We start from the raw sequence: 24,173 nt of genomic DNA, 5'->3' as shown, positions 1-24,173 counted from the left end.
CTTCAGGCTGACTGTATAGTAGAGGGAAGTAAGCTGGGAAAGAGAGATGTACCGCCCATACCTTACTTTTTCGGCTTTCTCCCCCCTACTACAATCAGTCTAAAGAAGAGTCCTGACCCATTCCTACCACAGATGCTGCCTGACCAGTTGTGCTATGTCGGAGTTTCCAGCACCTGCTGTTCCTTGTGTCTCCAAAGAAATGAAAGTCTTCCTTCTCGTTTCTTTCAACTACACATCGAATTTTCTTTTGAAAGTTTTGACTGAATCTCTTTCTGGGACCCTTCTATACACCACTGAGGTGGAGTATAGCTCAGATATACGGCATCTGTGTTCGGTATGTTATTTTGTTTGTTCCCATTTCATAATCTTGTATACAATGAGTTCAGGAAAGTGGAATAGACAATAGAAATAGGTGCAGGAGGAGGCCATTCGGCCCTTCGAGCCAGCACCGCCATTCAATGTGATCATGGCTGATCATTCTCAATCAGTACCCCGTTCCTGCCTTCTCACCATACCCCCTGACTCCGCTATCCTTGAGCTCTATCAAGCTCTCTCTTGAATGCATTCAGAGAATTGGCCTCCACTGCCTTCTGAGGCAGAGAATTCCACAGATTCACAACTCTCTGACTGAAATTGTTTTTTCTCATCTCAGTTCTAAATGGCCTACCCCTTATTCTTAAACTGTGGCCCCTTGTTCTGGACTCCCCCAACATTGGAAACATGTTTCCTGCCTCTAACGTGTCCAACCCCTTAATAATCATATACGTTTCGATAAGATCCCCTCTCATCCTTCTAAATTCTAGTGTATACAAGCCTAGTCACTCCAGTCTTTCAACATACGACAGTCCCGCCATTCCGGGGATTAACCTAGTAAACCTACGCTGCACGCCCTCAATAGCAAGAATATATAGCATGGAATTTAAAACACAGGGAAGGTTTCATGCTAACAGATTTAAATGTCATGTCCCAGAACTACTCTTTTGTAAAGCACGACAAAACATGGAACAAAGGTGCAGACTTGAAGCCGAGCAATAGGTCTGTCCATAAAATCACCAATTATCCTACTAACCCGCACATCTTTGGGATGTGGGAGGAAACTGGAGCACCCAAAGGAAACCCATACGGTGACTGGGAGAACATGCAAACTCCACACTGAGGTCAGGATTGAACCAGAGCCTCTGACTTGTGAGGCAGCAGCTCTACCAGCCTTGCCAATGTGCCACCCCTTAAGATGGAGAAATGCAATGTCAATGTGCCATTTCGAATCTTTCAAATCTACCAATTGTGAGTTGGGACAATGAATTATTGATACTTAAATATTTAATTAGTAGAAGACTGTTTCTTATTCTGAAGGCAGCCACCGCACATTTTGTCAATAACACTAAATATCTGTTTTTGAGTGTGGACACAAAAAGCTGGGGTAACTCAGCGGGGCAGGCAGCATCTCTGGAGAGAAGGAATGGGTCGAGGTCAGGTCGAGACCCTTCTTCAGGCTGAAAGAGTCCCTTCTTCAGTTCATTCCTTCTCTCCTGAGATGCCGCCTGTCCCGCTGAGTTACTCCAGCATTTTGTGTCCATCTTCGGTTTAAACCAGCATCTGCAGTTCCTTCCTCCACACTATGCCTTTGAGTGTGGACTCGTTTGGTTGCAATCCAACGGGATATGTTGATTTCACACATTCGTTATTTCTGCGAGGGCGACCAAGGTTCAACTTTGTTTTGGAGCCAGGAAGTCTGAATGCTGCAATTCGGGAATATAAACAGAAACTGTTGGAAGTTGTCAACAGGTCAGACAGCGTGTGTGGAGAAAGAGGCAGGGTCTCTGGCAGACGAGAGAACGCCGGCCTGCACTCCTGATCTGGTGTCTGGATGTCTGGTGTCTGATGAGGTGTCTGGATGGGTCTCCACACACAGTGGATGTGTTGAACTGACCCTTGCCAGTGTCTTGCACAGATACTATTTATTACCTTTGGTCAGGGGGGGAGAGTGGCAGGGGAGGGGACAGGATGGTGATCGCTGATGTGAAACAGCTTGCGTAAGTTCCAGGCGAAGACCATCAACTTCCCCCAGCTCACTCCTGCGGAAAATCACAGGGTCAACAACCTGCCGCTCACGAATGGGTTCATCCTTGTAATGTTATGTGTCCAGATCGGGAAGGGAGGGGAGGGTAGGGGAGGGGAGGAGGGAGAGGAGGGGAGAGGAGGGGAGGGAGGAGAGGGGAGGGGAGGAAGAGAGGGGAGGGGAGGGGAGGAGGAGGGGAGGGAAGGGGAGGAGGGGAGTGGAGAGGAGGAGGGGATGGGAGGGGAGAGGAGGAAGGAAGGGGCGGGGAGGAGGGGAAGAAGAGAGGGGAGGGAGGGGAGGGGAGAGGAGGAGGGGAGAGGAGGGGAGTGGAGGGGAGGGGGGAGGAGAGGATGGGAGAGGAGTGGAGGGAGGAGGGGAGGAGAGGAGAAGAGGAATGAGAGGAGGGGAGGAGAGGAAGGAAGAGGAGGGGAGGAGAGGAGGGGAGATGAGAGGAGAGATGGGGAGAAGAGGAGAGATGGGGAGGAGAGGAGGGGAGAGAAGGGGAGGAGAGGATAGGAGGGGGGGGAGAGGAGGGGGGAGGAGGGGAAAGGAGGGGAGATGGGGAGAGGAAGGGAGGGGGGGAGAGGGAAGGATCATTGAAGCTGCACCGCCTCCAGTGCCCGAGTATTAGCCGCTTTGATGACCAGTGATGTGGACACAGCGAGCAGTCTCCGCCGTCTAGCCGGGACCTTCCAATGACCCGCTGATGTAAGGAGCGACTTTGCAACTGTCAACAAATAATTTACAAAGCATTCCAGTGCGGGGTTTCTGCAACAAAAAAAAAGAGAACTTGAGACAAATGGGGTTCCGCTGGAGCTGGGGGGGGGGGGGGGGGGGGGGGGTGTGGAGGCAACGGTTTCAACCTGCAGGTCTGAACCCATGATAGACACAGAATACTGGAGTAACTCAGTGGGACAGACAGGCAGCATCTCAGGAGAGAAGGAAACGTCGCCCAATTCCTTCACCTCTTGAGATGCTGCCTGACCTGCTGAGTTACTCCAGTATTCTGTCATCCCCGTGAACACAGTGCTTTGCTAAAGTTGCTTTGGGTTTTTTAATTCTGCCTGCCTGCCTGCCGTCCGGCAGCGAGGGGGTTAACGTTGCACTGTGAAGAATCTCCTGCCTGCCGATGAATTGCCGACTCCCAGCCGATTGGCGAGAGAGCTCCCTGCCCTTTTTCACAATTGGCTGTTGCCCTCGTTACTCACTTGGCTGGCACTCGGAATGAGAGACACCAAGTGAAGAAGGAAGGGCTTGTGTTTCCTCGCTGCTCTGCTCTACTCTGCGCTTCTGGGATGCTGGATTGGTATGGGGACGGGTGAAGAAGCCACACCGTGAATTCAACTGGATGCCAGTCAGGGGTAGAAGGCTCAGAGTTGCACCGGCGCTGCCCGGAGTGGGAGCTTCGTACAGTGCATTGGAGGAGGACAGAGAGGGAGAGAGGGAGGGAGGGAAAGAGTGAGGGAGAGAAGAGGGAGAGAGAGAGAGAGGGAGAGAGGGAGAGTTCAAACTAGTGCAAGGTGCAGCGGCGGAGGTTGGTGACACGCTGAGCACATCTGAAGCCCCACCATGGACAACATGCATTCGCCTTCCAGCCATGGACACCGGTCACTCTCGACCGCTGGGGAAGCCGGCTGCGTGAGTCCGTGGGAGTATGTGTACCCCTCTCACTGAGTGTGTGTGTGTGTGTGAGAGAGAGTGAGAGAGAGAGAGGGAGAGAGAGAGAGAGAGAGAGGAGGCTAGTCCACGCTCACTGCAACGCCAGTCATTAAAGTTGATGGAATACAAAAACAAAAGGATTTCCAATGTTTCCGCTGTTGCTGTTTTTTCTTCTCTGATGGATGGAGCTCGCAGCGGGGTTTGAAATGAAGACAGACTCCGGCATCGTGTGCCCGTGTTCGGTGTAAGCCGGCATCGACAGTTATCTTCCTGCACAGGCTTACAATGAAGACTGTTTGTGGGGGAGGAAAGTTGTGAAGAATGACAGGGTTGGCGCCGCCTGTTTGAGAGCCGCCTTGGATTGGGTTTGGATTTGGGATTTGGGTTTGGGATTTGGATTTGGATTGGGATTTGGATTTGGGTTTGGATTTGGGTTTGGGGTTTGGATTTGGGTTTGGATTCTGATTTGGATTTGGGTTTGGATTTGGGATTGGATTTGGATTTGGGATTGGATTTGGGATTTTGGATTTGGATTTGGGTTTTGGATTTGGGATTGGATTTGGGTTTTGGATTTGGGTTGGGATTTGGGACTTGGGACTTGGACCCTGTCAGCAGCCGGCGGGCTGGATGTGGGGAAGTGGAGTCGGGTTTTGCTTGGAGGACGTGGCAGCTCTCGGAGTGAGGCCCTGGGGAGACATGGCCCCAGAGGGTCGCCGAGACACCAGAGAAACCACCGCCACCACCAGCAGCAGCAGCAGCAGCCCGCAGAGGGGCAGAGGGAAGGGCAGGCACCAGGGCATCCACGAGGTGACCCAGGCGTTCGTGAGGAGGGTGAAGGTCCACGGGGTCAAGTACATCTGCTCGCAGCACTACTCTCTCCACCGCCGGGCCGTCTGGTTCCTGGCGTTTTGCACCTCGCTGGGGTTCCTCATCTCCTGGTCGTCCAACCGGGTCCTGTACCTGCTGTCCTTCCCGTCCCACACCCGCTTCCACATGGACTGGAGCAGGGAGCTCAACTTCCCCGCCCTCACCATCTGCAACAACAACCCGGTCCGCTTCTACCAGCTGACCAAGAGTGACCTGTACTACGCGGGCCAGTGGCTGGGGCTACTCACTGAGAACCGCACTGCACGGCCCCTGGTCGTTGAGCTGCTGAAGGAGGACAGGCAGCAGTGGTTCCACAGACTCTCCGACTTTCGCCTCTTTCTGCCGCCCCGCACTTTTGAGGGCATCAGCCTGAATTTCATGGACCGCTTGGGCCACCAGTTGGACGACATGCTCCTGTCTTGCAGATACCGAGGGGACATGTGTGGGCCGCACAACTTTACCTCAGTGAGTCTTTCCGTTTCTTAGTTCCTTGTCGTTACCTACTTTGGGGATGGCACGTTACTTGTTGACCTGACAAAGAGGTGTGCATGTTGTGTGCCTCGTCCGGGTTGGACAGGCTAGATGCGGGAAGATTGTTCCCCATGTTGGGGGAGTCCAGAACCAGGGGTCACAGCTTAAGGATAAGGGGGAAGTCTTTTAGGACCGAGATGAGAAAACATTTCTTCACAGAGAGTGGTGAGTCTGTGGAATTCTCTGCCACAGAAGGTAGTTGAGGCCAGTTCATTGGCTATATTTAAGAGGGAGTTAGATGTGGCCCTTGTGGCTAAAGGGATCAGGGGGTATGGAGAGAAGGCAGGTACAGGCTACTGAGTTGGATGATCAGCCATCATCATATTGAATGGCGGTGCAGGCTCGAAGGGCCGAATGGCCTACTCCTGCACCTATTTTCTATGTTTCTATGTCCATTGCCTCTTAATGAATTGGAAAGTGTTTAGCAAATCGCATTTTAATCTGCTGCAACCCAGCTGTGAGTCGACATGTTATTGCTCACCATGTAACTGTATTGGACGTCACAGAACAGGAAACACAACAGTGCTTGTGTTGTCTCTGTGTGTGTGTGTGTGTGTCTGTGTGTGTGTCTCTGTGTGTGTGTGTGTGTGTGTGTCTCTGTGTGTGAAGGGGCTTCGGTTGCTATCAATGAAATATTCTGAGACATTTTTTTAACGGCAGTGAATAGAAATGTTTTAATAATAAAGGTTTTGCGCTGCTCTGTTTGTTTGTTTGTAAGGTGATCACTTCAAGTGACTGTTACTGGGCAGATTTCCCGAATCGTTCATTTAACTTTACTAATTCTAGGTTGTGCATTCAAAAAAGCGATGGCAAACGGGTCATCTGTCGGATTCGTGGGATCTAAGTGGGAATGGGCTCACTTGACATTTATTACTGACATACCGGATCAGTTGTGACTTTTGGAATAATCTGCAGAGTAGACTCGATGGGCCGGGTGGCTTAATTCTGCTCCTGCAACTTGTCAACTTGTGAATCTAGGTCTCCAGAGGCATGGACAATGCAGGGAAAAACTTGTCAAATAGTTGACTGTGTGAATTGTTTCTTGACTTCCGTGTTGCCTGATAACAGAAGAGGCTGCAACAGATCCAAAATATGATGAAGTCCATGTGCTATTATTACATATTAATATTGAAAGTTATTTTTAAATTGGCATATGTCCCTTTGCATTTCATTACAACTGGTATATCTAGAATACTAACCTACAAATTCTCCTTCTACAGATGTTACACCTGACATATTCTATCATTCACAGTGGAGTGGGTGTTTGATACACATGACAAGACAGGCTTGTGGAATGAAATCACTTTTGAATATATAAAAGTAGAAATGTGTTTCTTTCCAACATAAGAGCTGGTACGGAGATTGTTCTTTCTAATATTATTTGATGAAACGTGAACATTCATACCCAGATCCTTTGTATCTCAAAGGCTTTATGCTGGCAATAGATTAAGGAACTTGATTCAAACATATTAACTTTCGTAAAATACAATTATGCTTCCCACTGCCCGTAACGGCTACAACTGGCTAGGGAACTCATGATGCAACAAGAAATCTGACTTTTATTCCTTTTCAGTTCTTAATGAGGTGGAGGTTTCTTTCTCTTTAACTTTAAGTGTTTGCGTTGTTTCTGCATAACATAAGAGACCCTATTTTTGGAAAAATATTGAGTCAAGAAATACCTGCTGGTGCAAATGGATCTGTAGTCAAATAGAAGCAGGGGGGGGGTGGCTCTTGCTGAGGTGATATGACATCTAGCAAAGCCACTGGGATTGGTAAGACTCAAGTGTGGTCTTTTAAGTGCTCTCTGCGCCAAAGAGGCTCTGTCTGCTTCGGGTGCCCATTGGGAGGGCAAACCATGGCACTGGTGTGCTGATGTTGGCAGTGAATGAATGAATGATACTTTATTGTCACATGTGACATGTCCCGGTGAGATTCTTTGTTTTGCCATGCACAAGTATGCAATGAGTCACCATATAAAGGGCACAGCCAAAGTTGCAAAGTATTCCATTTAGTCCCCAATTATCTCACTTTGTTCTCTCGACATCCCCCCCACGCGATGGGTCCCTCTTTGTTCTCGGAAAGTACATGCGACCAACACCCAAACTAATCAGCAAACATCGCTAACTTCACATCAACGCTGCTATTTTGGGCCACGGAACACCAATCTCTGCCCTTTCTTAACTTTGCAAGATGGCCTTGTGTTTAGGGAGGGGAAAGGCAATATTTCAAGAGAACATCCACTGTCCATAGGATTTTATTCCTTGGAGTGCAGGATACTGACAGGGCCTGATAGAGGTGTAGAGTGATAGTGAATACAGAGAGTCTTTTACCCTGGATAGGTGAATCAAGAATTAAAGTACATAGACTTGAGGTGAGAGGCGAACGACCTGATGGGAACGCAAGGACAACTTTTTCACACACTGGGTGGTGGGTATATGTAACGAGCTGCCAGAGGAAGTAGTTCAGACGGGTACAATAATAACTTTGAATGGACATTTGGACAGGTAGATGGACAGGAAAGGTTTAGAGGGATGGGGGTTAAATGGGGCTAGCTTAGATGGGGCGTCATGGTCAGCATGCACAAGTTGGGCCGAAGAGCCGGTTTCTATGGCAATGACTCTGACTGTCTGACTGCTGGTTGACTTCTTCATCTTGCAATGATTCTTTGATGCTTTCGAGCATCGGTTTGACCTGTGACCGGGAGCAGTGCTGTGTGGTTAAGGTGGTAAGGTGCTTTTTTTCTAACATTAGGCATCTGGACAAACGAGTTGCTCGCCGGCCTTGACATTGCATGAAGAGTCTGATATCGGGTAGTAACTTGCCCTCGTACCCACTCCTTAGTTTCCATCTGCCACTGATCATCACTAAAATAAAAGTTACCTCAACATGAATTAAAAAAATTCAAACCAATTTTCTAATGAAAAGATCAATTTAAAAACTGCATTCACACTCCCATTAAGCCTATAGTCTGTATGACTTTGGTCTACGTCAAAACTCTAGGATAGGCAATGTAGATGTTCAATTAAATGGATTGTAGATGGCTTTAGAGAATGATCTTTAGTAGGTGTAGACCAACAAGGCCTAGTTTTCCACAGCCAACAATGGACCATTGTGGGCTCCACCTTTCCTTGATCATCATTGCTGGCTCTACTGTGTTCTTTTCATACCTTTCATTTATTTGTTCCTTGCACCTTTTCATGCCTCTAGTTTCCCTCTCCCCTGACTCTCAGTCCGAAGAAGTGTATCAACCTGAGATGTCACCTATTCATTTTCTCCAGTGATACTGCCCGACTCGCTGAGTTACTCCAGCATTTTGGTCTGCATCATCTCCACATTAATGTCTTCAGTGAGAGTGGGTTGTCTGAGGGGCAGTAACAAAGGCTCTGGCAGAATAGCATTGTGAAATCGGGCGTGATGTTATGAAAGGGCATAATCTGCAGCCATCATGACCGTATCTTGCATTTTCACTGCAGCATCCATGCATTGGTTCACTGCTGCGTATGCTGCATCACGAGCTTCAACATCAGGCACATCACGATTGCTTCCACAAGTTCTTGACTAGTTTGTGCGCCATTGCAAAGAGCAGAGATACAAAAAGCTGGAGTAGCTCAGGCAGCATCTCTGGAGAGAAGGAATGGGTGATGTTTTTGGTTGAGACCTCTCTTTAGAGTCTGAAAAAGGGTCTTGACCCGAAACGTCACCCATTCCTTCTCTCCAGAGATGTTGCCTTTCCCGCTGAGTTACCCCAGCTTCTTGTGTCCATCTTCGGTTTAAAGCAGCATCTGCAGTTCATTCCTACACACACTACAAAGAGCATGCTCTGCTGAAGGTTTACACCATCAACGCTAGACTTCTCCGTGTTAAATGCAAGCTTCAGTGTAGGCTTCCTGCATCATTAATCAACATTTTTTTTAATGCCTGTCTCTACAATGGATATTGTGTAGGAACTGGCCTCCAGCAAACCAGCAAATGTTTTATCTTCATCATGTGAGGAACTGCTGTTCCTTCACCAGCTTGAGGAAAGCACAATGTTCTGGAGTAGCTAAGTGGGCCAGGCAGTATCTATAGAGGGAAGAGGTAGGCTACGTTTTGGGTTGACACCCTTCTGCAGACTAATTCTGAAGAATGGTCCCAAATTGAAACGTCACCAATCCATTCTCTCCATAGATGCCTCCCGACACTCTGAGTTACTCCAGCACTTTGTGTTTTGGTCAAATGTTTTATCCTAATTCCCGACACTGACAGCAGGCTGCTTATCTCCATATCAAATTCCCACAGCACCCTCTTCCCCCACCTAAATCATCTCTCCCCAGTGCTTCAGAGGTGATGGTTGATGGTATGAAATAGATTGATGCTGTGTCTGCATCATCACTATCTTCTGGCTGTTCCTTCACCAACTGCCCAAGTGGCCGTGTCCTTGAGCATCTAAAATGGATGCTGGAGAAGGATATAATGGGTTGGGGAGAGCAAAATGTCAGTGGTGCATGATGATACTGTGTATGACGTGCAAATCAGGAAGGAGTCTGAGCTGAAGGGAATGTGGGATATGAGGATTAGAACAGAGGATGCAGTTGCCTTTGATAGTTTCAGTCCTACAGCCACCAAACTTCAATGCTGGAGAAGCCCATCTCCGGCATGGTCTTTAGATGTGCAGCCACCCCAGCCGTTCGTCAATTAATGCCTTCAACCTCCAGTTAGCATGCATTGGTTTATCCAAGGAATTATGCATCTGTATCCATCGGCATAACAAATTTGTATCACTTTCGGGGTTGCAGGTTATATTTAGTTTAGGGATACATCGTGGAAATGGGCCCTTCGGCCCACCAAGTCTGAGCCAACCAGTGATCCCCGTACACGAGGGCCAACTTGCGATCTTTACCAAAGCCAATTAACCTACAAACCTGTACGTCTTTGGAGTGTGGGAGGAAACCGGAGCACCCATGGCAAACCTACGCGGTCACAGAGAGATTATTAAAAGCTCCATATAAACAGCGCCCGTAGTCAGGATGGAACCCGGAGTCTCTGCGGTTGCAAGGCAGCAACTCTACACGGGTGCCGCTGTTAAACAGTTTAGATTGGCTGGCAACTCGAGTCAACCACCCACCCATGAAATCAGCGTCTTGTTAATGACTTGTCCTCAATCAACATGGTGACAGACTGGTCATCGGTTAAAGATGAGAGGAGGTGAAGCAGGACAGGTTAGTCTCCACAGAGTCAAATAAACGATCAACTGGATCCAGACAAACAAACAGCAGATGTTGACTCGGGATAATTACTGAAACATTAATCACCCGGAAACTCTATTCAAGCATGGGATTCCAACGCCAGAAAGAAAAGACGAATGCAAAAAAAGTGCTGGAAAATATTGTATTCTCGGTTATAAATAGACTATAAGCCGAATATAATATGATGGATAGACCAGACCTCCCAACATTTGATTTTACAAATTCAGAATTTTGACGTCCAAAATCCAGAATTTTACATCAAAGTTCATAATATGCAACTTTTCAGCAACAAAAAAGTATGCACGCCAAATGCGCGTACGCGTTGTTCTACATTCACGTGTGAAAAACGACTGTTATTTCCAACAGTCTGTAGTTCTTGGACAACATGCACAATGTCAGGCCTATCATGAGTATATTCTGCTAGTTATGGAAAGGTTATTGAACAGAAATACTTTTTACAACACAAAGAAAAAACTGTTTTGTTTTGTTTTTTCTATTTTGCTTTTTCCTTACACATCCCAATTCTCTTGGTATTGAATAAAAGAACAATGGTCATAAAATGTATGACTAAGTTATGAAGAAAGAGTTTCATTTAAAACTGCACATACCTAATTTCATTGATGACATACTTGCTCCAGTGGTCTTCAACAGCAAATCACAACGGTCCATGTCCCCCCCATCCCCTACTCCCCCCCACTACCCTCCCCCCACCCCCCTCCCCCCACTCAACCCACTCCCTTCCCCCCGCCTCTACTCCCCTGCTCCCCCTCCCCTCCTCCCCCACCCTCACTCCCCTCCCCTGCCCCCCTCCCCCGCACTCCCCCTCCCCCATTCACACACCCCATCCCCTCTCGACATCAACGGGCCTCACGCCACGCAGCGAGGTGAGACCAGCGGTGAGGCCGGGCGAGCGGTGAGGCGACGACGAGGGGCAGGGCAAGCGGCGAGGCAGGTGTTTTGCGGAAAAATGTGAGGTGAAATCGGAATGGCGGAATTGAAATAAGAAAGCAGAAACTTTCCGCCAAATTCGGAAGTGTTGGGAGGCCTGGATAGCCACCCCAAGAACTGCAGTTTCTGGAATCTTGAGTAAATCACAAAGTGCTGGAGTAACTCAGCAGTTCAGGCAGCATCTGTGGAGGGAATGGATAATGGTCTGAAGACCATTAGGGCGGCACGGTGGCACAGCGGTAGAGTTGCTGCCTTACAGCGGCAGAAACCCAGGTTCGATCCTGACTACACGTGCTGTCTATACGGAGTTTGCACGTTCTCCCTGTGACCACATGGGGTTTTTTCTGGGTGCTCTGGTGTTCTCCCACACTCCAAAGACGTGCAGGTTTGTAGGTTAATTAGCTTCAGTGAATTGTAAATTGACCCTCGTGTGTGCGGGATGATCGCTGTTCGGTGTGGACTCTCGGCCAAAATCCCAGTTCCCACGCTGTATCTCTAAAGTCTAAAGAGACTGGACCTGAAGCTTCACCCATCCATTCCCACCACAGGTGCGACCGGATCTGCTGAGTTATTCCAACACTTTGTGTTTTATGTAATTTTGTACTGTAGGTATTTAGACCTGTGATTTCTTTTTGTTGAAAATGAATGCAAAAGTGGTAGAAGAGTTTTGACTGCACTATTTCTGGTATCATCTTTAAACACTTGGTGCAATTCGGTACACACTGAGCTTCCTCTAAACTATTCAAAGGTATTTATTCACAAAATGCTGGAGTAACTCAGCAGGTCAGGCAGCATCTCAGGAGAGAAGGAATGGGTGACGTTTCGGGTCGAGACCCTTCTCGAGAAGGGTCTCGACCCGAAACGTCACCCATTCCTTCTCTCCCGAGATGCTGCCTGACTTGCTGAGTTACTCCCGCATTTTGTGAATAAATACCTTCGATTTGTACCAGCATCTGCAGTTATTGCTTATACTTCCTCTAAACTATAGCAACATAAGCAACAGACTGAAAAGACTGGAATGTAAGATGATGGTATAGAATAGTCCCTGCCTCAACTACCTCCTCTGGCAGCTTGTTCCATACCCCTGCCCCCCCCCCCACCCTTTGTGTGAAAAAGCTATCCCTCGGATTCCTATTAAATCTTTTCCCCTTCACTTTAAACCTATGTCCTCTGGTCCTCGATTCACCCACTCTTGGAAAGAGACTTTATGCATCTACCCGATTCATTCCTCTGTTGCGGCAGGTTGCAATATTTCCTATCATACTTCCACTTACTATTTAAAGGACTCAGTAAATCCATTGTATTGTTTTGAACATGTGTATTTTGATTCGGGCTGTGGGTGGGTGCTTGCAAGCCAACAGATTCATGACTCATCCCTGAAAATGGGTATTGTCTTCCAACCATTGTAGGCCTTGTGCTGATGCAGTTGCAATGTTAAACAAGGAACTCCATGGCATTAACTGAGCAGTGATAATCAAATGGCAATATTTGAACCAGTTTATGAATAAGATATAAAGAAGGTAACGGCGTGGGCACCTAGTTCTTGGGCTGAGCATTGGTGGAGATACAGGTGGAGATTGGTGGAGATACAGGAATGCTTTTGACATTTTGTAGGCGGCACATTGCACAGCTGGAAGAGCTACTGCCTCTCGGCACCAGAGACCTGAGTTTGATCCTGACCTTGGGTGCCGTCTGTGTGGAGTTTGAACGCTCTTCCTGTGCCCGCATTGGTTTCCTCTGGTTTCCTCCCACATCCCAAGGGTGTGTAGGTTTGTCGATTAATTGGCCTCTAAAAGTTGCCCATAGTGTGTGGAGATTGGATGAGAAAGTAAGATAACAGAGATCACGGTGCAAAAGGGCGATCAATGGTCGGCGTGGACTCTCCAAGCTGAATGGCCTGTATCTCTCAAAAATACACTAATGTGCCAGGAGTTACTCAAACGAAACCTGTAGATCGAGTCACAGTGTATTGGTGTTGGTTGTGTAGGAAAGGACTGCAGAGGCTGAAGACGGACACAAAATGCTGGAGTAACTCAGCGGGACAGGCAGCAGCTCTGGAGAGAAGGAACGGGTGACGTTTCGGGTCGAGACCCTTCTTGGGTGTTGGTTATTGAGTTGCGTGGCAGAAGAACTTTGTTATCCTGATGATGCTGAGCTTTTCGGGAAGATCGCGGTCGTTGAATATCCCATCACAGTCTGAATTTGTTGTAAACGATTGGTAGACATTCAGGTTGTGTAGGAGAATAACTGCAGATGCTGGTACAAATCCAAGGTGTCACAAAATGCTGGAGTAACTCAGCGGGTCAGGCAGCATTTCAGGAGAGAAGGAACGGGTGACGTTTCGGGTCGAGACCCTTCTTCAGACTTCAGTCGTCACCCGTTCCTTCTCTCCTGAGATGCTGCCTGATCCGCTGAGTTACTCCAGCATTTTGTGACACCTTCGATAGACATTCGGGGGTAAAGAAGTGAGTTACTTGTCTTGAAGCACCCGCCCTCTGCTTTACTTCTGCAGGCAGTATTGACATGGCCCAGAAAACCTCTAGTCAATGGTGATCCTGCAGTGTTAAAGTTTTCTGGCCCACATCTCACAGCCTTCAACAACGTGATACCAGGTATCTTGCCAATAGGAGATAATAACTGAGGCCATTAATCTTCCCTAAGGGGAGATGAAAGGGTCCAAAGGCAAAATATTGCAGATATTGCAAATATGAATCAAAGCAAATGGTATGATGTCTTTATAAAGAGATGGGAAGAAAATAACACTTAATAATGAGAAAATCATTAAATAAAGTTAAACCAGTGCCAAAAAGACTTCTGTGTGCTTGAAGAATGATATTTGAACTCTGCTCTGTTTTATTGGCTGATATTCAGATAAATAGAGCAGGAAATCACTTTGAGCCAATTACCAGCAAGTCAGATCTCAAAAGTAGTGTTCAGTTATTGGTATTGAACTGGGTTGCTATATTTGAATTTGAGATAGGCTTCACGTTCAAGAGTAGTTCACAATGTGTGAACATGCTTTTTCTATTTCTCTCTGTCTCTCTCTCTGTCTCTCTCTCTGTCTCTCTCTCTGTCTCTCTCTCTCTGTCTCTCTCGCTCTGTCTGTCTCTGTCTGTCTCTCTCTGTGTGTCTCTCTCTGTGTCTCTGTGTCTCGCTCTGTGTGTCTGTCTCTGTGTGTGTCTGTCTCGGTCTCTGACTCGGTCTCTGTCTGCCTGTCTGTTTGTTATTGTCTGTTAGTGTCTGTCTGTTTGTCTCTGTCTCTCTCTCTGTCTGTCTGTCTCTCTGTCTGTCTCTCTCTCTCTAACTCTCTCTAACTCTCTCTAACTCTCTCTCTCTCTCTGTCTCTCTCTGTCTGTCTGTGTCTGCCTATGTCTGTCTCCCTGTCTGTCTGCCTCTCTCTCGCTCTCTCTCTCTCTCTCTCTCTCTCTCTCTCTCTCTCTCTCTCTCTCTCTCTCTCTCTCTCTCTCTCTCTCTCTCTCTCTCTCTCTCTCTCTCTCTCTCTCTCTCTCTCTCTCTCTCTCTCTCTCTCTCTCTCCCTTGCTCTCCCTCTCTCTCTCTTGCCTGTCCCCCTCTCTGCCCCCTCCTCCCTCTCCTCTCCATGTCTCCTGTCCCTGTCTCTCTGTCCCCCTGTCCCCCTGTGTCTCCCCCTGTCCCCCTGTGTCTCCCCCTGTGTCTCCCTCTGTCTCCCGTCTCTCTGTTTCTCTGTCCCCCTCTGTCCCCCTGTGTCTCCCCCTGTCCCCCTGTGTCTCCCTCTGTCCCCCTGTGTCTCCTTCTGTCCCCCCGTGTCTCCCCCTGTCCCCCTGTCTCCCTCTGTCCCCTGTCTCTCTGTCTCTCTGTCCCCCACTGTCTCCCCCTGTCCCCCTGTGTCTCCCTCTGTCCCCCTGTCTCCCCCTGTCCCCCTGTCTCCCTCTGTCCCTCTGTCTCTCTGTCCCTATAAGCGAAGGAATTGCAGGTCGAATATCTTTCAAGCGCATCAATACATTCAGTGGGCCGAATGGCCTCTTGCTGCTGTATCTTATGAAAGGGCACTGGCACCGTTGTATCAGCAAGGCCACAGCAGCTTGATGTCTGTAATTGGTCTTTGAGTTGTGTCTGATCTGCCGTCTCTTTTTGCTTTTGTCTGTTTCTTTGTTGCAGTCTGACCTGGGAGCTGAGAGGCTGGAAGTGGTTGCATCATCTAGATCTGCTGATCTTTGATCTCCTGGCTTGTCATTTTCATGGATATTAATGATCCGTGAACTGATGCTTTGCAAACTTCTCCAGTGAATCTGGTAGAAGATCAGAGATCAGTGGATGTATGCCCCCATCAACCCCCCCCCACCACCTTCCCCCCCCACCAACGTCCCCCCCCACCAACCTCCCCCCCCACCAACCTCCCCCCCCCACCAACCTCCCCCCCCACCAACGTCCCCCCCCACCAGCGTCCCCCCCCACCAACCTCCCCCCCACCAACCTCCCCCCCACCAACCTCCCCCCCACCAACCTCCCCCCCCACCAACCCCCCCCAACCTCCCCCCCCACCAACCTCCCCCCCCACCAACCTCCCCCCCACCAACCTTCCCCCCCCACCAACCTTCCCCCCCCACCAACGTCCCCCCCCCACCAACCTCCCCCCCCCACCAACCACCCCCCCACCAACCTCCCCCCCCACCAACCTCCCCCCCCACCAACCTCCCCCCCCCACCAACCTCCCCCCCCACCAACCACCCCCCCACCAACCACCCCCCCACCAACCTCCCCCCCCACCAACCTCCCCCCCCACCAACCTCCCCCCCCTCACCAACCACCCCCCCCCACCAACCTCCCTCCCCCCACCAACCTCCCCCCCCCCACCAACCTCCCCCCCCCCCACCAACCTCCCCCCCCCACCAACCTCCGACATAGAAATAACCCACAGTATAGCAAACCTTCAAACTCTACATACAACCTGTCTAAAATGTTGCTCTGATCTTGAAATCGCATGGATTGTGTTGTGGTTACTTAATCTTTTATTGACGAGAGTGTTAGAGGTGAGAATATTTTATTGCTTGACACCTGAAAAATCGCCAAATCTCAAGGCATGCGTGTTATTATGACATCTACCCGTGGTTAATGGCATCCTATCCACGTTTGTAGCATTGTGGAAATGAATATACGATCAGCTTGAACCTTCCGGTCAAATTGGTCAAAGACTTTCGGGCAATGCAACATTCTTTGATATCACTGAAAGGCTCAACGTGCAATAATGGTTTTTGATTGAAAGGTCGAGCATGAAAACGGGTCCTTCGGCCCATCGAATCCACGGCGACCATTGACCATTGACCACCCAGTCTTTGTTGTCCCATTTATGCATTGACTCCTTCGGGACAGTTTGCCGAGGCCAATTAACCTGCGATCCTGCACGTCTTTGACAATTGGGAGGAACCCAGAAACCCACAGGAAAGCCATTTGGTCACGGGGGGGAAAGACGTGCAAACTCCACACACGCAGCTGGGTCCCCCGTCTTTCTCAGTGACCCCCTGGCGCGTCCCCCTTCGATCTCAGAGGTCCCCACCCCGTCCCCCAGCGCGTTCAGCGGCCCCCCTCACTCCCGGCGGAGCAAGTCCCTCGACCTGGAGTTTAGAAGGATGAGAGGAGATCTTATCGAAACGTATAAGATTATTAAGGGGTTGGACACGTTAGAGGCAGGAAACATGTTCCCAATGTTGGGGGAGTCCAGAACAAGGGGCCACAGTTTAAGAATAAGGGGTAGGCCATTTAGAACGGAGATGAGGAAAAACGTTTTTCAGTCAGAGAGTTGTGAATCTGTGGAATTCACTGCCTCAGCAGTCAGTGGAGGCCAATTCTCTGAATGCATTCAAGAGAGAGCTGGATAGAGCTCTTAAGGATAGCGGAGTCAGGGGGTATGGGGAGAAGGCAGGGATGGGGTACTGATTGAGAATGATCAGCCATGATCACATTGAATGGCGGTGCTAGCTCGATGGGCTGAATGGCCTCTTCCTGCACCTATTGTCTATTGACCCAATGAAGCGCGGTGGTTGGGACTGGGATGGTGTCATGCTTTCCAACATTGTTGGCCTCAATACTTGGACTCTGAAAACTTTGTAGAGAAAAGTTGCAAAAGATCAGATGGATTTTCAAGGCTGATCCAAATGTTGGTGGATTAGAAATCCAGCTGATCCAGAAGACGTTAAACATTTATTTACTGTATCACAAAATGCTGGAGTAACTCAGCGGGTCAGGCAGCATCTCAGGAGAGAAGGAATGGGTGACGTTTCAGGTCGAGACCCTTCTTCAGACCTAATGCAAGTTCAGTCTGAAGAAGGGTCTCGACCCGAAACGTCACCCATTCCTTCTGTCCTGAGATGCTGCCTGACCTGCTGAGTTACTCCAGCATTTTGTGTCTATCTTCGATTTGTACCAGCATCTGCAGTTATTTTCCTACTTAAGCATTTACTGATTCATTTTGCATTCTATATTGTATAATTGTTCAAAGAAGATAAAGGAATTTTGAAGGTTTAAGTAAAATAAGAGGCTTGTTTTCGCAAATCGACAAACAAGGGCAATTTATTCAGTCGCCACTCGTAAGCCCAGACAGAAATCATGTAATATGTTGCAGTGGGAGCGATTGGTTCTGCCCGAAATAAGGCGAGACGCCAGGTTAGTGCAGCCGGGATGGCTTTATTAACACAGCACGCTGCCAGCACACATGTTCTCCTCTCTATCTCTCTCTCTCCTCTCTCCCCAACCCTTGCTGGGGAAAGCCCGTGGGCTGGGAGTCCCAGACCCTTTGTCAGTCTCAGTGCCGAGGCAGGCACGGCCAAGGAGTGGGCTAACTCTCAGGAGTCACCACAGGAAACACACACACACACACACACACACACACACACACACACACACACACACACACACACACACACCAGAACCGTGGGCACGAAACGAACCGGCGGCCGAACGTCCACTGTCTCTGGGGTCAGTGTCGGGACTGAGGACGCCGCCACAATGTTCACAGAGTAGACTTCATCACGTTTTTTCAGGATGAGGGAGACACTGGCAAGGCTGGGATTCTTTTGATGGCTCTTGAGGAGATGGTGAAGCCGCTTCAGTGCTCGGGCAGCCCTGCAGTGCACAGTCCACAATGTAGACTCGGTCCCCGCAGTGCACAGTCCACAATGTAGACTCGGCGAAGGACCGTGGCCAGGGAATGAATAGTATTCATCCACAAAATGCTGGAGTAACTCAGCGGGTCAGGCAGCATCTCAGGAGAGAAGGAATGGGCGACGTTTCGGGTCGAGACCCTTCTTCAGACACCCATTCCTTCTCTCCTGGGATGCTGCCTGACCCGCTGAGTTACTCCAGCATTCTGTGAATGAGTGGCTGTGCGTTTCCCAGTCGGGATGGTGCGTGACTTTCAGGCAGTGTTCCCATGCACCTGCCCTCCTTGCTCGCTGTGGGTGTCACTCCTCGGGGAAGTACTGTCGGGCTGGCCAGGCTGAGCAACCACGGTGCCACACACTCACTGCCCCACTCGCACCTCTACATCAGTGCTGCTACAACGGTAGAGGGCCATTTTAGAACTGAGATGAGGAAAAACTTTTTCAGTCAGAGAGCTGTGAATCTGTGGAATTCTCTGCCTCAGAAGGCAGTGGAGGCCAATTCTCTGAATGCATTCAAGAGAGAGCTAGATAGAGCTCTTAAGGATAGCGGAGTCAGGGGGTATGGGGAGAAGGCAGGAACGGGGTACTGATTGAGAATGATCAGCCATGATCACATTGAATGGCGGTGCTGGCTCGAAGGGCCGAATGGCCTCCTCCTGCACCTATTGTCTATTGTAAGAACACTTCAATCACGATGCTTTATTGTCCCATGTCCCTGGGCACAGTGACATTATTTGTCTATTGCATCCCATCTGGTAAAGTCATTGGAATTTAGAAGGATGAGGGGGGATCTTATTGAGACATCTAAGATAATTAGGGGATTGGACACATTAGAGGCAGGAAACATGTTCCCAATGTTGGGGGAGTCCAGAACAAGGGGCCACAGTTTAAGAATAAGGGGTAGGCCATTTAGAACGGAGATGAGGAAGAACTTTTTCAATCAGAGAGTGGTGAAGGTGTGGAATTCTCTGCCTCGGAAGGCAGTGGAGGCCAGTTCGTTGGATGCTTTCAAGACAGAGCTGGATAGAGCTCTTAAGGATAGCGGAGTGAGGGGGTATGGGGAGAAGGCAGGAACGGGGTACTGATTGAGAGTGATCAGCCATGATCACATTGAATGGTGGTGCTGGCTCGAAGGGCTGAATGGCCTACTCCTGCACCTATTGTCTATTGTCTATTGTACATCAGACCTGACCTGGGCAGCACTCAGAGAGTTGCTGTGTTTCTAGTGGCGACACAGTTGCAACAAGTTCACTGAACAGGTTTATACCCTGGCTTGGTGTGGTGAGCCTGGCTTGCAGTCACACGCGGTGGCTTCCCCGTCCTTCTCGACGGCTCCCCCTTCTTTCTCAGCACCCCCCCTGCGTTTCTCAGCGGCCCTCCTTGTCCTCGGCAGTGCGGCTCTCTCCACCCACTCTAAACGGAGTGGTTGGTGCTGGACGGTGGCGAGTTACAGAATACAGAATACCTTTATTGTCATTCGAACTGAACGAAAATCCTTTGCCAGCAGTCACAACAGCACAGAGAAAAAAAAACACAAGACACACAACCCCAACACAAACATCCATCACAGTGACTCCTCCAAACACCCCCTCACTGTGATGGAAGGCAAAAAAACGTAACCATGCAATACATAGATTGAGCTCCATCTCTCTGCCTGGGTCCCCAACACTGCGACGTTGCTGGAGCTGTATGCGTGCGGGCAAGTGGGGAGAGAGTACACTGCATCGTGCTCTCTGGACCGGCTCCGTGGTGGAGCTTCCACGTCACGGCGCCAGAGACGGGTTGTTCCTGACCGCGGCTGGGCTGCAGTCTGTGTGGAGTTTGTCCGTTCTCCCTGCCACCGCGTGGAGTTTCTCCAGGTGCTCCGTTTCCCCCCCACATTCCCAAGACGTGCAGGTTGGTAGGTTAATTGGCTTCTGAAAATCACCCCTGTAGTGGGTCGGGTGGAACTGGTGTACGGGTGATTGTGGCCGGTTGGGCTGAAGGACCTGTCTCCATGCTGCATCTCTAAAATAAACTAAACCAAACTAAGTCTGACTCCATAATATTACTCCACACAATATGTGGCAGCGTCGATCACAAAGCTCACTCTCTATTTGGCTTCCACTTCTTATCCTTAACCAGTTTCCCAACAAATGCCATCGCACCCTGCAAAGATACTCTCTGCTTTTTTCTCTTTGATCTTGGCTCCCATAGCTACCTTTCCGTCGTTCCTTCAAAAATATGTTTGATCTTTCATTTATTTCCTCCCCTGTTTTCCCCTCTGCACATTCCGCTACTCGATTTAATTGGCCCCCTTCCATGAGTTTCTACTGAGCTCTGTGGCAAATGTCATTCACTTCAGCAACCTCTATGTCTCCTTTGTTCTGTCTCTGAGTCTGTGTTCTGGCCCCACTCTACATGTTTCAAGTACTGTGCTCTATTGGCACAATTCCAGGTCAATTTGTTCCCTGCTTCCTGCTTCAAAAAACAACAACACCACTGTCACCCTGCCTAGGTGAATGCCTCCAGCTTTTGCACCTTTCAATTGCGTTTTGGCATTGTTGCTCCGATGATTTCTGAGCATGTCGACCGATTCCCAGGTGCCATGCAGGGCAGCACACCCCAGAGTTGCTGCCTTACAGCGATTACAGCGCCAGAGACCCGGGTTCTATCCCGACTACGGGCGCTGTCTGCACGGAGTTTGTACGTTCTCCCCGTGACCTGCGTGGGTTTTCTCCGAGATCTTCAGTTTCCTCCCACACTCCAAAGACGTACAGGTTTGCAGGTTAATTGGCTGGTATAAGTATGTAAATTGTCCCTGGTGTGAGTCGGATAGTGTTAATGTGTGGGTTTGCTGGTCAGTGCGGACTCGGTGGGCCGAAGGGCCTGTTTCCCCACTGTGTCTTTAAACTAAGCTAAGCTACATCCTTTTGAGGCAAAATAAAGGACATGAGTTGGATCTCTGTGCAAATGTACCTTATTCTCTTACACACAGACGTACAAACACAGTTAATTATGTAATGCTCTGAAGAAGGGGCTCGACCCGAAAGGTCACCTACTCCTTTTCTCCAGAGATGCTGCCTGACCCGTTGAGTTACTCCAGCGTTTAGTGTCTATCCTTAATCATGCAATACATAAATTGAGCTCCATCTATCTGCCTGGGTCCCAAACACTGCCCGTTACATTTGGGGCCAGTCATGGGCATCTTTGCTGGGGTTCTGGAACCCCTGGTCTTCGTGAAGGATGGTCCCTTCCTTCAGAAGGTGAGGCTGCCACCCTCCCTCCCTGGGCCAGAGCCCTCAGAGTAGGCTTCCGCTGGCTGTGGGCCCCACCGACTGCTGCCACTGTCGGCCACAAGGTTGGAATTAGCACTGCGCTGGTTTGCTGAGTGGTGGTCATTATAAACTTGCCGTGACTTTCCAGAAACTTCTCCTCGCTCAACCACTCAGATGGTGAGGTGGGAGGGCCACCACGAGACACTTCAAAGGATCACGAACTGGGTGGAGGCTTTGAATGCAATTCTCCAAAGGCAGGAGCAGCAGGAAACCAAGACTCCGTTCAGTCGTCCTGTCTATTGAATCTCTCTCCGGACGGATACTTCTTTAGGAGAAACAAGAGGCTGCCGATGCTGGAATCCTGAGGCAAAACAAACTGCTGGAGGAACTCAATGGGCCGGCAGCATCTGAGGAAGGAAGTGCACATTAAACATTTCAGGTCGGGACCTTTAGAGTCACACAATGTGGAAACAGGTCCTTCGGCCCACTTGCCCACTCCGACCAACATGCCCCATCAAAAGCTAGTCCCACCTGCCTGTGTTTGGCCCATATCCCTCTAAACCTATCCTAACCTTGTACCTGTCTAAATGTTCCTTAAACATTGCGATAGTACCCTACTTTGATTGACGGACGGGTTGAATAGTTATTCACTAATCGATGGGCCTGCATTAGGGTCACTAGCACATATTCTTTCCATAGTATCACTACCTCTGAACTCAGACTGAATGTTTAATCCAGCTTGTTCTGTGGATTTCGTCTTGTTTACTTTAGTTTCGAGGTAGAGCCTGGAATCAGGCTCTGTGGTCCACTGGGTACAAGCAAACCAGCGATCACCCTTGCATTAGTTCTATCCTACATACCAGGGACAGTTTACAGAAGCCATTTAAGTGACAAACATGCACATCTTTGGTGTAGAAGAAAAACTGCAGATGCTGGTTTAAATCGAAGGTAGGCACAAAATGCTGGAGTAACTCAGCGGGTCAGGCAGCATCTCGGGAGAGAAGGAATGCGTGACGTTTCGGGTCGAGACCCTTCTTCAGACTGATGTCAGGGGAGGGGGCGGGACAAAGATAGGATGTAGTCGGAGACAGGAAGACTAGTGGGAGAACTGGGAACTCTCCCACTAGTCTTCCCGAGATGCCGCCTGACCCGCTGAGTTCCTCCAGCATTTTGTGTCAATGCACATCTTTGGGATGTGGGAGGAAACGTGAGCACCCAGAGACAACCCATGCAGTCAAAGGGAGAACATACGAACACCATAGAGAGGATCCATCATCAGGATCAAGCCCGGGTCTCTGGTGCTGTAAGGCAGCAACTTTACCGCTGCGCCACCGTGCTGCCTGAATCGTACATGACTTAGGTCAGCTTGGCTAATTTTCCTGTTTGTCCAGCTCTCTGTGCTAAGAAGCTGCTTGGCCACACTACATTCTTTACAGTTAGTATTCAATTTGACTTTAATGGCTATCATAAATTGATTCTCAATCTTACATCATTTTAATACAAAGCTAATAAGTGTTGTGGTTGTTTTACTAATCTTTACAACACTCTTCCTTGGCTCCAATCGCAATATTAGTTTTATAAACAATTGTAATTTCTAGCTGTTTTGCATTGGGGGCTTTGACCTTCCTGAGAATTACGATCACGTAATATTTCAATTTCATGTTGTAAATATTAGTAGGCAGACAAAGCCTCGCCTGCAAAAATGCGCAAAAACTATATATTTTCAGTGTTTCCTTTCAAACGTGTCCTCTCCATTCGTGATTTTTGCCTTAATTTGTCATTTTAGATGCCAAACTTGATTTTTATTCATATCTGTTTTGACTAACTTCATCATTTGTTTCAGATCCTTCATGCCTTAAACAGTTACCTTTCTCCTGAACCAAATGAACCATTTCATCTTCTGTCTGAAGAAGGGTCCCGACTCAAAGAGTCACCCATCCTTTTTCTCCAGAGAATTGGACACCCCTTCCCTGTTCCCCCTCTCAGCCTGACCCACTGAGTCGCCCCAGCATTTTGTGTCAAACCATTTCATGATATGCTGTTGTCAAATGACTGCATATCTGAGACCTGTTCTTCAGTACTAAGTTGCACCATATCTCCACAGATGGCTTCCTTGCTAACTGTGGTAGTCCAGCATCACCTAATGCAAGCCAACTTTGGTTTTTCAGATGACCATCAAATGAACACAAAGGGTCTGTAGGTTTTATCTGTCTGAAGCTGTGGTCAGGTTTATCAAAGACAGTTCTTTTAAAACATTTGCAGCAAAGAACACAAACTTCTCCAAGAAAGAGAATAATGAATTATATTTAGCCGCTCTTTTTGCTGCCTAACTTCAGAAAGAAAATTTGTCTCTGTGGAGACTGACACCAGGTGTACAAATCATTTTTTTTCCCATTCAAAAACCAATTGGGAATGCTTCCCAGTTGGTGAATGGACCTGCTATTTTTGATCTAGAATATACAATCAAAATCACATTAAAAAAATCAAAATC

The 24,173-nt window shown here is 48.8% G+C and overlaps 1 protein-coding gene across 2 annotated transcripts in view; it reads left to right on the top strand.

The window, feature by feature from the left end:
- LOC144607775 (acid-sensing ion channel 2-like) overlaps positions 1-24,173 on the top strand; it is a 1,151,036-nt gene that overhangs the window by 693,925 nt on the left and 432,938 nt on the right. The window contains exon 1 of one of the 2 annotated variants that reach the window (XM_078424835.1): positions 3,222-5,050. The exons of the other annotated variant lie outside the window; for it this stretch is intronic. Coding sequence (XP_078280961.1) covers positions 4,346-5,050 — 705 coding nt within the window. The 5' untranslated portion in view covers positions 3,222-4,345. Of the gene's footprint in view, positions 1-3,221; positions 5,051-24,173 lie in introns of those variants that run through there. 2 annotated transcript variants of the gene reach the window in all.

Source organism: Rhinoraja longicauda, chromosome 29 (genome assembly GCF_053455715.1).
Source record: "Rhinoraja longicauda isolate Sanriku21f chromosome 29, sRhiLon1.1, whole genome shotgun sequence".
Lineage (NCBI taxonomy): Eukaryota > Metazoa > Chordata > Chondrichthyes > Rajiformes > Arhynchobatidae > Rhinoraja > Rhinoraja longicauda.
Note: the sequence above shows the minus strand (reverse complement) of the source record. Positions and strands in the feature narration are given on the sequence as shown.